Here is a 16,607-nt window from a genome sequence, read left to right as displayed (position 1 = left end):
CACACACACATATATATATATATATATATATATATATATATATATATATATATATATATATATATATTTTTTTTTTTTTTTTTTTTTGCTTTGTCACTCCCGCGTTTGCGAGGTAGCGCAAGGAAACAGACGAAAGAAATGGCCCAACCCACCCCCATACACATGTATATACATACGTCCACACACGCAAATATACATACCTACACAGCTTTCCATGGTTCACCCCAGACGCTTCACATGCCCTGATTCAGTCCACTGACAGCACGTCAACCCCGGTATACCACATCGATCCAATTCACTCTATTCCTTGCCCTCCTTTCACCCTCCTGCATGTTCAGGCCCCGATCACACAAAATCTTTTTCACTCCATCTTTCCACCTCCAATTTGGTCTCCCACTTCTCGTTCCCTCCACCTCCGACACATATATCCTCTTGGTCAATCTTTCCTCACTCATTCTCTCCATGTGCCCAAACCACTTCAAAACACCCTCTTCTGCTCTCTCAACCACGCTCTTTTTATTTCCACACATCTCTCTTACCCTTACGTTACTTACTCGATCAAACCATCTCACACCACACATTGTCCTCAAACATCTCATTTCCAGCACATCCATCCTCCTGCGCACAACTTTATCCATAGCCCACGCCTCGCAACCATACAACATTGTTGGAACCACTATTCCTTCAAACATACCCATTTTTGCTTTCCAAGATAATGTTCTCGACTTCCACACATTCTTCAAGGCTCCCAGGATTTTCACCCCCTCCCCCACCCTATGATCTACTTCCGCTTCCATGGTTCCATCCACTGCCAGATCCACTCCCAGATATCTAAAACACTTTACTTCCTCCAGTTTTTCTCCATTCAAACTTACCTCCCAATTGACTTGACCCTCAACCCTACTGTACCTAATTACCTTGCTCTTATTCACATTTACTCTTAACTTTCTTCTTTCACACACTTTACCAAACTCAGTCACCAGCTTCTGCAGTTTCTCACATGAATCAGCCACCAGCGCTGTATCATCAGCGAACAACAACTGACTCACTTCCCAAGCTCTCTCATCCCCAACAGACTTCATACTTGCCCCTCTTTCCAAAACTCTTGCATTTACCTCCCTAACAACCCCATCCATAAACAAATTAAACAACCATGGAGACATCACACACCCCTGCCGCAAACCTACATTCTCTGAGAACCAATCACTTTCCTCTCTTCCTACACGTACACATGTCTTACATCCTCGATAAAAACTTTTCACTGCTTCTAACAACTTGCCTCCCACACCATATATTCTTAATACCTTCCACAGAGAATCTCTATCAACTCTATCATATGCCTTCTCCAGATCCATAAATGCTACATACAAATCCATTTGCTTTTCTAAGTATTTCTCACATACAATTTTCAAAGCAAACACCTGATCCACACATCCTCTACCACTTCTGAAACCACACTGCTCTTCCCCAATCTGATGCTCTGTACATGCCTTCACCCTCTCAATCAATACCCTCCCATATAATTTACCAGGAATACTCAACAAACTTATACCTCTGTAATTTGAGCACTCTTATCCCCTTTGCCTTTGTACAATGGCACTATGCACGCATTCCGCCAATCCTCAGGCACCTCACCATGAGTCATACATACATTAAATAACCTTACCAACCAGTCAATAATACAGTCACCCCCTTTTTTAATAAATTCCACTGCAATACCATCCAAACCTGCTGCCTTGCCGGCTTTCATCTTCCGCAAAGCTTTTACAACCTCTTCTCTGTTTACCAAGTCATTTTCCCTAACCCTCTCACTTTGCACACCACCTCAACCAAAACACCCTATATCTGCCACTCTATCATCAAACACATTCAATAAACCTTCAAAATACTCACTCCATCTCCTTCTCACATCACCACTACTTGTTATCACCTCCCCATTTGCGCCCTTCACTGAAGTTCCCATTTGCTCCCTTGTCTTACGCACTTTATTTACCTCCTTCCAGAACATCTTTTTATTCTCCCTAAAATTTAATGATACTCTCTCACCCCAACTCTCATTTGCCCTCTTTTTCACCTCTTGCACCTTTCTCTTGACCTCCTGTCTCTTTCTTTTATACATCTCCCACTCAGTTGCATTTTTTCCCTGCAAAAATCGTCCAAATGCCTCTCTCTTCTCTTTCACTAATACTCTTACTTCTTCATCCCACCACTCACTACCCTTTCTAATCAACCCACCTCCCACTCTTCTCATGCCACAAGCATCTTTTGTGCAATCCATCACTGATTCCCTAAATACATCCCATTCCTCCCCCACTCCCCTTACTTCCATTGTGGTGTTTCTGTGATAGACACCATTTCTTCAAATGAATGGTACCACTGCATTTTGGACTTCCATTTAGCTTTCTGAACACCTTACATACAACAAAACTCATGCTACATTGCTGTCACACTCTTGAACTTAGCAAGCCACAAGAGAAACTGCTTCTCATACATCTGGTAGCAGTTGGCACTCATATGTCTCTTAGCAGAATAGCAGTGCATGCATATGGCACCCTCAACTCAGTTTTAAGACTGTACATGTGATGCAACAGATGAGCACTGTACCTCTTCTTACTATATTCTCACAGTATTTTATTTTCATCCATACTCAAACAATTCATTTTGTACAAGGAAAAAGACCTACCTGCCATAAGCAAAACGACGATCTTTGTCATGGTCCCCAAAGGTGTCCCATAGACGGAGGGAAACACTCACACCATCAACTACCACACATGATCGCTCCAAAACCTGAAATTCAAAAGTACATCAACTGAGTTTAATGCATTTGAAAAGACTATAAAAAAAATCATTAGAAAAAAAAGAGATGTCTCATCAAACAGTATCTCTGGCAGAGTCATACAACTGCAGTTTTGAAAATGTTCTTTGTTGCAGCAACATCATCCCATTTCTAGTGAATTAGAGGGTAAATCTGATGTACACTTACTACCTATTTTACATACTACAGGCCAAATCAATGATTATGTTATCATTTTTTTACACACATATATGCCATTTCCCTCATTACCATGATTGTGCCAAGAACAAAGAAATGGCCTCATTCACTTACATCTGCACCCTAGCTGTCATGTATAAGCACTGAAACAATAGCTCCAAACCACAACCAAGGCTCCCAGACCTTTTAGTGATTTCCCCCAACTGCTTCATATGCCTGGGTTCAGCCCATTAACAACATGTTTGTTGTTCCCTATTATCATTTATTATTATTTTGCTTTTTCGCTGTCTCCCGCGTTAGCGAGGTAGTGCAAGGAAACAGACGAAAGAATGGCCCAACCCACCCACATACACATGTATATACATACATGCCCACACACGCAAATATACATACCTATCCATCTCAATGTACACATATATATACACACACAGACATATACATATATACACATGTACACAATTCACACTGTCTGCCTTTATATATTCCCATCGCCACCTCGCCACACACGGAATAACATCCCCCTCCCCCTCATGTGTGCGAGGTAGCTCTAGGAAAAGACAACAAAGGCCCCATTCGTTCACACTCAGTCTCTAGCTGTCATGTAATAATGCCCGAAACCACAGCTCCCTTTCCACATCCAGGCCCCACAGAACTTTCCATGGTTTACCCCAGACGCTTCACATGCCCTGATTCAATCCATTGACAGCACGTCAATGCTGGTATACCACATCAATCCAATTCACTCTATTCCTTGCCTGCCTTTCACCCTCCTGCATGTTCAGGTCCCGATCACTCGATCAAACCACCTCACACCACACATTGTCCTCAGACATCTCATTTCCAGCACATCCATCCTCCTGCGCACAACTCTATCCATAGCCCACGCCTCGCAACCATACAACATTGTTGGAACCACTATTCCTTCAAACATACCCATTTTTGCTTTCCGAGATAATGTTTTCGACTTCCACACATTCTTCAAGGCTCCCAGAATTTTCGCCCCCTCCCCCACCCTATGGTCCACTTCCGCTTCCATGGTTCCATCCGCTGCCAGATCCACTCCCAGATATCTAAAACACTTCACTTCCTCCAGTTTTTCTCCATTCAAACTCACCTCCCAATTGACTTGACCCTCTACCCTGCTGTACCTAATAACCTTGCTCTTATTCACATTTACTCTTAACTTTCTTCTTCCACACACTTTACCAAACTCAGTCACCAGCTTCTGCAGTTTCTCACATGAATCAGCCACCAGCGCTGTATCATCAGCGAACAACAACTGACTCACTTCCCAAGCTCTCTCATCCCCAACAGACTTCATACTTGCCCCTCTTTCCAAAACTCTTGCATTTACCTCCCTAACAACCCCATCCATAAACAAATTAAACAACCATGGAGACATCACACACCCCTGCCGCAAACCTACATTCACTGAGAACCAATCACTTTCCTCTCTTCCTACATGTACACATGCCTTACATCCTCGATATATATATATATATATATATATATCCCAATTGACTTGACCCTCAACCCTAATGTACCTAATAACCTTGCTCTTATTCACATTTACTCTTAACTTCCTTCTTTCACACACTTTACCAAACTCAGTCACCAGCTTCTGCAGTTTCTCACATGAATCAGCCACCAGCGCTGTATCATCAGTGAACAACAACTGACTCACTTCCCAAGCTCTCTCATCCCCAACAGACTTCATACTTGCCCCTCTTTCCAAAACTCTTGCATTCACCTCCCTAACAACCCCATCCATAAACAAATTAAACAACCATGGAGACATCACACACCCCTGCCGCAAACCTACATTCACTGAGAACCAATCACTTTCCTCTCTTCCTACACGTACACATGCCTTACATCCTCGATAAAAACTTTTCACTGCTTCTAACAACTTGCCTCCCACACCATATATTCTTAATACCTTCCACAGAGCATCTCTATCAACTCTATCATATGCCTTCTCCAGATCCATAAATGCTACATACAAATCCATTTGCTTTTCTAAGTATTTCTCACATACATTCTTCAAAGCAAACACCTGATCCACACATCCTCTGCCACTTCTGAAACCACACTGCTCTTCCCCAATCTGATGCTCTGTACATGCCTTCACCCTCTCAATCAATACCCTCCCATGGAGAAAAACTGGAGGAAGTGAAGTGTTTTAGATATCTGGGAGTGGATCTGGCAGCGGATGGAACCATGGAAGCGGAAGTGGATCATAGGGTGGGGGAGGGGGCGAAAATTCTGGGAGCCTTGAAGAATGTATGGAAGTCGAGAACATTATCTCGGAAAGCAAAAATGGGTATGTTTGAAGGAATAGTGGTTCCAACAATGTTGTATGGTTGCGAGGCGTGGGCTATGGATAGAGTTGTGCGCAGGAGGATGGATGTGCTGGAAATGAGATGTTTGAGGACAATGTGTGGTGTGAGGTGGTTTGATCGAGTAAGTAACCTAAGGGTAAGGGAGATGTGTGGAAATAAAAAGAGCATGGTTGAGAGAGCAGAAGAGGGTGTTTTGAAATGGTCTGGGCACCTGGAGAGAATGAGTGAGGAAAGATTGACCAAGAGGATATATGTGTCGGAGGTGGAGGGAACGAGGAGAAGTGGTCGACCAAATTGGAGGTGGAAAGATGGAGTGAAAAAGATTTTGTGTGATCTGGGCCTGAACATGCAGGAGGGTGAAAGGAGGGCAAGGAATAGAGTGAATTGGCGTGATGTGGTATACCGGGATTGACGTGCTGTCAGTGGATTGAATCGGGGCATGTGAAGCGTCTGGGGTAAACCATGGAAAGCTGTGTAGGTATGTATATTTGCGTGTGTGGACGTATGTATATACATGTGTATGGGGGTGGGTTGGGCCATTTCTTTCGTCTGTTTCCTTGCGCTACCTCGCAAACGCGGGAGACAGCGTCAAAGAAAAAAAAAAAAAAAAGAAATATATATCCCTGGGGATAGGGGAGAAAGATTACTTCCCACGTATTCCCTGCGTGTCATAGAAGGCGACTAAAAGGGGAGGGAGCGGGGGGCTGGAAATCCTCCCCTCTCATTATCTTTTTTTTAATTTTCCAAAAGAAGGAACAGAGAAGGGGGCCAGATGAGGATATTCCTTTAAAGGCCCAGTTCTCTGTTCTTAACGCTACCTCGCTAACGCAGGAAATGGCGAATAGTTTGAAAGAAAAGATATATGTATATATAAATAATGGAAAGCTCTGTGGGGCCTGGACGTGGAAAGGGAGCTGTGGTTTCGGTGCATTATTACATGACAGCTAGAGACTGAGTGTGAACGAATGTGGCCTTTGTTGTCTTTTCCTAGCACTACCTCGTGCACATGAGGGGGGAGGGAGTTGTTATTTCATGTGTGGTGAGGTGGCGATGGGTATGAATAAAGGCAGACAGTATGAACTATGTACATTTGTATATATGTATATATCTGTGTGTGTAAATATATGTATATGTTGAGATGTATAGGTATGTATATTTGCGTGTGTGGATGTGTATGTATATACATGTGTTAGTGGGTGGGTTGGGCCATTCTTTCATCTGTTTCTTTACGCTACCTTGCTAATGCGGAAGACAGCGACAAAGCAAAATTTTGCCCGTGATCAAGATATTCCTACGAGTCCGCAGGGAAAGTGCTACACGATAAGTTCCCAAGTGCACTTTCGTGTGATAATCACATCATCAGGGGAGACACAAGAGAGAAATATAAGTCAGTTGATATACACCGAAGAGACAAAGCTAGGAAGCCATTTGTTAAACATGTCATTGTCCAAGACATACAACGAGCATTCATAAACTTATCATTTTACAAATTTTATCAACAATAAAATTATCGAATTTGTATAGACCATCACTAATATTACTATTAAATTCTTTGTGTATCTAATAATAGAAGATTCAATGATAATTCTCATGGTAAAAGAGTTAGAGTTAATAACTGAGATGGCATTACTCCAGTCAATACAATGATCATAGATTTTAACATGATTATACAAGGCATTTAATTCTTGTCCTGTTCTTATACTATATTTATGTTGCTTAAGTCTAACAGAAAGATCCTTACCAGTCTGCCCAACATAAAATTTATCACAATTACCACATGGCCCTTTATAGACGCATCCAAGAGAATTTTCTGGTGAATTCCTGATTAAGATATTCTTTATAGTATTATTGTTGCTGAAGGCAACATTTACATTAAAGGATTTTAGCAACATGGGAGGTAAAGTGAAATTATTATCAAAAGGGAGAACTAAAAGATTCTTGGTGTCAATGGTAGGTTTGGGCTCAACTCTATAAAATGATTTCTTTGATAACTTAAGGGCTTTATCAATGAAAGATCTAGGGTACTTTAACTTAGATCCAATAGAATATATCTTCTCAAACTCATCATCAATAAACTCTGGACTGCAAATACGTAATGCCCTAAGGAACATAGATTGAAATGATGGTAAGTTAACTCTGTCATGTTGAGATTGGTAATAATGGATATATGAGCATACATTGGTAGGTTTTCTGTATATGCTAAACTTAAACTTGTTTCCTTGTCTATGGATCATGCAATCTAAAAATGGTAACATACCATTATTTTCATTTTCTACAGTAAATTTGATGGAAGGTACTAAATTGTTAAGTAAGAGGAGAAATATTTGTAAATTTTCATTTGTTGGCCAAACACAAAGAACATCATCTACATACCTAAACCAAATTGCTTTAGAAGGTAAGAGATCCTTTAGTAATTTTGTTTAAAAAAAATTCCATATAAAGATTACTTAGTACAGGTGAAAGAGGGTTACCCATTGCCATACCAAATTTTTGAGCATAACAATCTCCATTGAATTGAAATACATAGTCTTTTATACACAATTTTATCAGTTCAATGAAAACAAACTTTGAAACAGGAAAACGAATATCATCCAAGACATCAAATAAATATTCTAAAAGGTCATCAACTGGAACTTTAGTGAAAAGTGAGGAAACATCAAAGCAAACTAGTTTGAAATAAAATTCAAATAATATTGTTTAGCTTGTTGACTAAATCTACATTGTTCATGATCGTAGAATTTGATACCTTACCCACTAAAGTGCTTAATAAAGAAACTAACTATTTTGACAATTCATATGTGATGGAGCTTACTGAACACACTATAGGTCTTGCTGGAAAATTCTGTTTATGTGTTTTGATAAGTCCATACATGGCAATGAAGGGGACAAAGATGACAAACTTTTGATAAGAGAACTATTACCTTTCAACAAAAACTTCATTTCTTTATTGAAATGGGAATTAACTACTTCTAAGGGATTTTTACTAAGTTTAGAATATGTTGTGTCATCATTTAAAAGATCATTCATTTTAGATAAATAGTTACTTTTGTCTAAAATCACAACAGTGTTAGCCTTATCTGCTTTAGTAATATGTATATCCTTGTCTTTTTTTAAGGTGTTAATAGCTCTCCTAGGAAGAGAGGAAAGTGACTGGTTCTCAGTGAATGTTGGTTTGTGGCAGGGGTGCGTGATGTCTCCATGGTTGTTTAATTTGCTTATGGATGGGGTTGTCAGGGAGGTGAATGTAAGAGTTTTGGAAAGATGGGAAATTATGCAGTCTGTTGTGGATGAAAGAGCTTGGGAAGTGAGTCGGTTGTTGTTCACTGATGATACAGCACTGGTGGCTGATTTGGGTGAGACTCTGCAGAAGCTGGTGACTTGAGTTTGATAAAGTGTGTGAAAGAGGAAAGCTGAGAGTAAATGTGAATAAGATTAAGGTTATTAGGTACTGTAGGGTTGAGGGACAAGTCAATTGGGAGGTAAGTTTGAATGGAGAAAAACTGGAGGAAGTGAAGGGTTTTAGATACCTGGGAGTGGATTTGGCAGTGGATGGAACCATGGAAGCAGAAGTGAATCATAGGGTGGGGGTGGGGCAAAAGTTCTAGGAGCGTTGAAAAATGTGTGAAGTCAAGAACGTTATCTTGGAAAGCAAAAATGGGTATGTTTGAAGGAATAGTGGTTCCAACAATGTTATATGGTTGCGAGGCATGGGCTATAGATAGAGTTGTGCGGAGGAGGTTGGATGTGGTGGCAATGAGATGTTTGAGGACAATATGTGGTGTGAGGCAGTTTGATCGAGTAAGTAATGAAAGGGTATGAGAGATGTGTGGTAATAAAAAGAGTGTGGTTGAGAGAGCAGAAGAGGGTGTTTTGAAATGGTTTGGTCACATGGAGAGAATGAGTGAGGAAAGATTGAACAAGAGGATATATGTGTCAGAGGTGGAGGGAACGAGGAGAAGTGGGAGACAATTGGAGGTGGAAAGATGGAGTGAAAAAGATTTGGAGTGATCAGGGCCTGAACATGCATGAGGGTGAAATGCATGCAAGGAATAGAGTGAATTGGAACGATGTGGTATACCAGGGTCGACGTGCTGTCAATGGATTGAACCAGGGCATGTAAAGCATCTGGGGTAAACCATGGAAAATTTTGTGGGGCCTGGATGTGGAAAGGGTGCTGTGGTTTCGGTGCATTATACATGATAGCTAGAGACTGAGTGTGAATGAATGTGGCCTTTGTTGTCTTTTCCTAGCGCTACCTCGCACACATGAGGATGTTTTGGCTCTGAGTGAAACGAAGATCATGAGTAAAGGGGAAGAGTGGTTTGGGAATGTCTTGGGAGTAAAGTCAGGGGTTAGTGAGAGGACAAGAGCAAGGGAAGGAGTAGTACTACTCATGAAACAGGAATGGTGGGAGTATGCGATAGAGTGTAAGAAAGTAAACTCTAGATTGATATGGGTAAAACTGAAAGTGGATGGAGAGAGATGGGTGATTATTGGTGCAATATGCACCTGGGCATGAGAAGAAAGATCATGAGAGGCAAGTGTTTTGGGAGCAGTTGAGTGAGTGTGTTAAAAATTTTGATGCATGAGACCAGGTTATAGTGATGGGTGATTTGAATGCAAAGGTGAGTAATGTGGCAGTTGAGGGAATAATTGGTGTACATGGGTGTTCAGTGGTAATGGTGATGAGCTTGTAGATTCATGTGCAGAATAAAGGACTGGTGATTGAGAATACCTGGTTTAAAAAGAGAGATATACATAAGTATACGTATTTAAGTAGGAGAGATGGCCAGAGAGCATTATTGGATTATATGTTAATTGATAGGTGCGCGAAAGAGAGACTTTTGGATGTTAATGTGCTGAGAGGTGCAACTGGAGGGATGTCTGATCATTATCTTGTGGAGGCGAAGGTGAAGATTTGTAGAGGTTTTCAGAAGAGAAGAGAGAATGTTGGAGTGAAGAGAGTGGTGAGAGTAGGTGAGCTTGGGAAGGAGACTTGTGTGAGGAAGTACCAGGAGAGACTGAGTACAGAATGGAAAAAGGAGAGAACAAAGGATGTAAGGGGAGTGAGGGAGGAATGGGATGTATTTAGAGAAGCAGTGATGGCTTGTGCAAAAAATGCCTGTTGCATGAGAAGCATGGGAGGTGGGCAGATTAGAAAGTGTAGTGAGTGGTGGGATGAAGAAGTAAGATTATTAGTGAAAGAGAAGAGAGAGGCATTTGGACGATTTTTGCAGGGAAATAATGCAAATGACTGGGAGATGTATAAAAGAAAGAGACAGGAGGTCAAGAGAAAGGTGCAAGAGGTGAAAAAGAGGGCAAATGAGAGTTGGGGTGAGAGAGTATCATTAAATTTTAGGGAGAATAAAAAAGATGTTTTGGAAGAAGTTAAATAAAGTGCGTAAGACAAGGGAACAAATGGGAACATCAGTGATGGGGGCTGATGGGGAGGTGATAACAAGTAGTGGTGATGTGTGAAGATGGAGTGAGTATTTTGAAGGTTTGTTGAATGTGTTTGATGATAGAGTGGCAGATATAGGGTGTTTTGGTCGAGGTGGTGTGCAAAGTGAGAGGGTTAGGGAGAATGATTTGGTAAACAGAGAAGAGGTATTAAAAGCTTTGCGGAAGATGAAAGCCGGCAAGGCAGCGGGTTTGGATGATATTGGAGTGGAATTTATGAATAAAGGGGGTGACTGTATTGTTGATTGGTTGGTAAGGTTATTTGATGTATGTATGACTCATGGTGAGGTGCCTGAGGACTGGCAGAATCCTTGCATAGTGCCATTGTACAAAGGCAAAGGGGATAAAAGTGAGTGCTCAAATTACACAGGTATAAGTTTGTTGAGTATTCCAGGGAAATTCTATGGGAGGGTATTGACTGAGAGGGTAAAGGCATGTACACAGCATCAGATTGGGGAAGAGCAGTGTGGTTTCAGAAGTGGTAGAGGATGTTTGGATCTGGTGTTTGCTTTGAAAGATGTATGTGAGAAATACTTAGAAAAGCAAATGGATTTGTATGTAGCATTTATGATTGTGGAAGAGGCATATGATAGAGTTGATAGAGATGCTATGTGGAAGGTATTAAAAATATATGGTGTGGGAAGTAAGTTGTTAGAAGCAGTGAAATGTTTTTATCGAGGATTTAAGGCATATGTACGTTTAGGAAGAGAAGAAAGTGATTGGTTCTCAGTGAATGTAGGTTTGCAGCAAGGGTGTGTGATATTCCATGGTTGTTTAATTTGTTTATGGATGAGGTTGTTAGGGAATTGAATGCAAGAGTTTTGGAAAGAGGGGTAAGCATGCAGTCTGTTGTGGATGAGAGAGCTTGGGAAGTGAGGCAGTTGTTGTTTGCTGATGATACAGCACTGGTGGCTGATTCGTGTGAGAAACTGCAGAAGCTGGTAAAGTGTGTGAAAGAAGAAAGCTGAGAGTAAATGTGAATAAGAGCAAGGTTATTAGGTACAGTAGGGTTGAGGGACAAGACAATTGGGAGGTAACTTTGAATGGAGTAAAACAGGAGGAAGTAAAGTGTTTTAGATATCTGGGAGTGGATTTGGCAGCATATGGAACCATGGAAGTGGAAGTGAATCATAGGGTGGGGGAGGGGGCAAAAGTTCTGGGAGCCTTGAAGAATGTGTGGAAGTCGAGAACATTATCTCGGAAAGCAAAAATGGATATGTTTGAAGGAATAGTGGTTCCAACAATGTTATATGGTTGCGAGGCGTGGGCTATAGATAGAGTTGTGCGGAGGAGGGTGGATGTGCTGGAAATGAGATGTTTGAGGACAATATGTGGTGTGAGGTGGTTTGATCGAGTAAGTAATAATAGGGTAAGAGAGATGTGTGGAAATAAAAAGAGTGTGGTATAGAGAGCAGACAAGGGTGTTTTGAAATGGTTTGGTCAGATGCAGAGAATGAGTGAGGAAAGATTGACCAAGAGGATATATATGTCAGAGGTGGAAGGAACGCGAAGTGGAAGACCAAATTGGAGGTGGAAAGATGGAGTGAAAAAGATTTTGAGTGATCGGGGCCTGAACATGCAGGAGGGTGAAAGGCGTGCAAGGAATAGAGTGAATAGGAACGATGTGGTATACCGGGGTCGACGTGCTATCAGTGGATTGAACCAGGGCATGTAAAGTGTATGGGGTAAACCATGGAAAGTTCTGTGGGGCCTGGATGTGAAAAGGGAGCTGTGCTTTCGGTGCATTATACATGACAGCTAGAGATGGAGTGTGAACAAAAGTGGCCTTTGTTGTCTTTTCCTAGCACTACCTCACGCACATTCGGGAGAAGAGGGCTGTTTTTTCATGTGTGGCAGGGTGGCGATGGGAATGAATAAAGGCAGACAGTATGAATTATGTACATGTGTATATATGTATATGTCTGTGTGTGTGTGTATATATATATGTATACATTGAGATGTATAGGTATGTATATTTGCGTGTGTGGACATGTTTGTATATACATGTGTATGTGGGTGGGTTGGGCCATTCTTTCGTCTGTTTCCTTGCGCTACCTCGCTAACGCGGGAGACAGCAACAAAGTGAATAAATAAAATATATATATTTTTATTTTTTGCTTTGTCGCTAGCTCCCGCGTTTGCGAGGTAGCGCAAGGAAACAGACGAAAGAAATGGCCCAACCCACACCCATACACATGTATATACATATGTCCACACACGCAAATATACATACCTACACAGCTTTCCATGGTTTACCCTAGACGCTTCACATGTCCTGATTCAATCCACTGACAGCACGTCAACCCCGGTATACCACATCGATCCAATTCACTCTATTCCTTGCCCTCCTTTCACCCTCCTGCATGTTCAGGCCCCGATCACACAAAATCTTTTTCACTCCATCTTTCCACCTCCAATTTGGTCTCCCACTTCTCCTCGTTCCCTCCACCTCCGACACATATATCCTCTTGGTCAATCTTTCCTCACTCATTCTCTCCAGGTGCCCAAACCATTTCAAAACACCCTCTTCTGCTCTCTCAACCATGCTCTTTTTATTTCCACACATCTCTCTTACCCTTACGTTACTTACTCGATCAAACCACCTCACACCACACATTGTCCTCAAACATCTCATTTCCAGCACATCCATCCTCCTGCGCACAACTCTATCCATAGCCCACGCCTCGCAACCATACAAAATTGTTGGAACCACTATTCCTTCAAACATACCCATTTTTGCTTTCCGAGATAATGTTCTCGACTTCCACACATTCTTCAAGGCTCCCAGGATTTTCGCCCCCTCCCCCACCCTATGATCCACTTCCGCTTCCATGCTTCCATCCGCTGCCAGATCCACTCCCAGATATCTAAAACACTTTACTTCCTCCAGTTTTTCTCCATTCAAACTTACCTCCCAATTGACTTGGCCCTCAACCCTACTGTACCTAATTACCTTGCTCTTATCCACATTTACTCTTAACTTTCTTCTTTCACACACTTTACCAAACTCAGTTACCAGCTTCTGCAGTTTCTCACATGAATCAGCCACCAGCGCTGTATCATCAGCGAACAACAACTGACTCACTTCCCAAGCTCTCTCATCCCCAACAGACTTCATACTTGCCCCTCTTTCCAAAACTCTTGCATTCACCTCCCTAACAACCCCATCCATAAACAAATTAAACAACCATGGAGACATCACACACCCCTGCCGCAAACCTACATTCACTGAGAACCAATCACTTTCCTCTCTTCCTACACGTACACATATATATTTATTTACATATGTCGTAGAAGGCGACTAGAGGGGACAGGAGCGGGGGGGCCAGAAATCCTCCCCTCCTTGTATTTTAACTTTCTAAAAGGGGAAACAGAAGAAGGAGTCACGCAAGGAGTGCTCATCCTCCTCGAAGGCTCAGATTGGGGTGTCTAAATGCGTGTGGATGTAACCAAGGTGTGAAAAAAGGAGAGATAGGTAGTATGTATGAGGAAAGGAACCTGGATATTTTGGCTCTGAGTGAAATGAAGCTCAAGGGTAAAGGGGAAGAGTGGTTTGGGAATGTCTTGGGAGTAAAGTCAGGGGTTAGTGAGAGGACAAGAGCAAGTGAAGGAGTAGCACTACTCCTGAAACAGGAGTTGTGGGAGTATGTGATAGAATGTAAGAAAGTAAATATTAGATTAATATGGGTAAAACTGAAAGTTGATGGAGAGAAATGGGTGATTATTGGTGCTTATGCACCTGGGCGTGAGAAGAAAGATCATGAGAGGCAAGTGTTTTGGGAGCAGCTGAATGAGTGTGTTAGTGGTTTTGATGCACAAGACCGGGTTATAGTGATGGGTGATTTGAATGCAAAGGTGAGTAATGTGGCAGTTGAGGGAATAAATGGTATACATGGGGTGTTCAGTGTTGTAAATGGAAATGGTGAAGAGCTTGTAGATTTATGTGCTGAAAAAGGACTGGTGATTGGGAATACCTGGTTTAAAAAAAGAGATATACATAAGTATATGTGTGTAAGTAGGAGAGATGGCCACAGAGCGTTATTGGATTACGTGTTAATTGACAGGTGTGCGAAAGAGAGACTTTTGGATGTTAATGTGCTAAGAGGTGCAACCGGAGGGATGCCTGATCATTATCTTGTGGAGGCGAACGTGAAGATTTGTATGGGTTTTCAGCAAAGAGGAGAGAAAGTTGGGGTGAAGAGGGTGGTGAGAGTAAGTGAGCTTGAGAAGGAGACTTGTGTGAGGAAGTACCAGGAGAGACTGAGTACAGAATGGAAAAAGGTGAGAACAAAGGATGTAAGGGGAGTGGGGGAGGAATGGGATGTATTTAGGGAAGCAGTGATGGCTTGCGCAAAAGATGCTTGTGGCATGAGAAGCGTGGGAGGTGGGTTGATTAGAAAGGGTAGTGAGTGGTGGGATGAAGAAGTAAGATTATTAGTGAAAGAGAAGAGAGAGGCATTTGAATGATTTTTGCAGGGAAAAAATGCAAATGACTGGGAGATGTATAAAAGAAAGAGGCTGGGGGTCAAGAGAAAGGTGCAAGAGGTGAAAAAGAGGGCAAATGAGAGTTGGGGTGAGAGACTATCATTAAATCTTAGGGAGAATAAAAAGATGTTCTGGAAGGAGGTAAATAAAGCGCGTAAGACAAGGGAGCAAATGGGAACTTCAGTGAAGGGGGGTAATGGGGAGGTGATAACAAGTAGTGGTGATGTGAGAAGGAGATGGAGTGAGTATTTTGAAGGTTTGTTGAATGTGTTTGATGTTAGAGTGGCAGATATAGGGTGTTTTGGTCGAGGTGGGGTGCAAAGTGAGAGGGTTAGGGAAAATGATTTGGTAAACAGAGAAGAGGTAGTAAAAGCTTTGCGGAAGATGAAAGCCAGCAAGGCAGTAGGTTTGGATGGTATTTCAGCGGAATTTATTAAAAAAGGGGGTGACTGTATTGTTGACTGGTTGGTAAGGTTATTTAATGTATGTATGATTCATGGTGAGGTGCCTGAGGATTGGCGGAATGCTTGCATAGTGCCATTGTACAAAGGCAAAGGGGATAAGAGTGAGTGCTCAAATTACGGAGGTATAAGTTTGTTGAGTATTCCTGGTAAATTATATGGGAGGGTATTGATTGAGAGGGTGAAGGCATGTACAGAGCATCAGATTGGGGAAGAGCAGTGTGGTTTCAGAAGTGGTAGAGGATGTGTGGATCAGGTGTTTGCTTTGAAGAATGTATGTGAGAAATACTTAGAAAAGCAAATGGATTTGTTAGTGGCATTTATGGATCTGGAGAGGCCATATGATAGAGTTGACAGAGATGCTCTGTGGAAGGTACTAAGAGTATATGGTGTGGGAGGCAAGTTGTTAGAAGCAGTGAAAAGTTTTTATCGAGGATGTAAGGCATGTGTGCGTGTAGGAAGAGAGGAAAGTGATTGGTTCTCAGTGAATGTAGGTTTGCGGCAGGGGTGTGTGATGTCTCCATGGTTGTTTAATTTGTTTATGGATGGGGTTTTAGGGAGGTGAATGCAGGAGTTTTGGAAAGAGGGGCAAGTATACAGTCTGTTGGGGATGAGAGAGCTTGGGAAGTGAGTCAGTTGTTGTTTGCTGATGATACAGAGCTGGTGGCTGATTCATGTGAGAAACTGCAGAAGCTGGTGAATGAGTTTGGTAAAGTGTGTGAAAGAAGAAAGTTGAGAGTAAATGTGAATAAGAGCAAGGTTATTAGGTACAGTAGGGTTGAGGGTCAAGTCAATTGGGAGGTAAGATTGAATGGAGAAAAACTGGAGGAAGTAAAGTGTTTTAGATATCTGGGAGTGGATCTGGCA

General features: G+C 41.9%; 1 protein-coding gene across 3 annotated transcripts in view; it reads right to left on the bottom strand.

The window, feature by feature from the left end:
• RhoBTB (Rho-related BTB domain containing) overlaps positions 1-16,607 on the bottom strand; it is a 424,985-nt gene that overhangs the window by 330,818 nt on the left and 77,560 nt on the right. For all 3 annotated transcript variants that reach the window (XM_071656696.1, XM_071656694.1, XM_071656695.1), the window contains exon 3: positions 2,684-2,787. In XM_071656696.1, the coding sequence (XP_071512797.1) occupies positions 2,684-2,787 (104 nt within the window). The remainder of the gene's footprint in view (positions 1-2,683; positions 2,788-16,607) is intronic.

Source organism: Panulirus ornatus, chromosome 63, assembly GCF_036320965.1.
Source record: "Panulirus ornatus isolate Po-2019 chromosome 63, ASM3632096v1, whole genome shotgun sequence".
NCBI lineage: Eukaryota > Metazoa > Arthropoda > Malacostraca > Decapoda > Palinuridae > Panulirus > Panulirus ornatus.
Note: the sequence above shows the minus strand (reverse complement) of the source record. Positions and strands in the feature narration are given on the sequence as shown.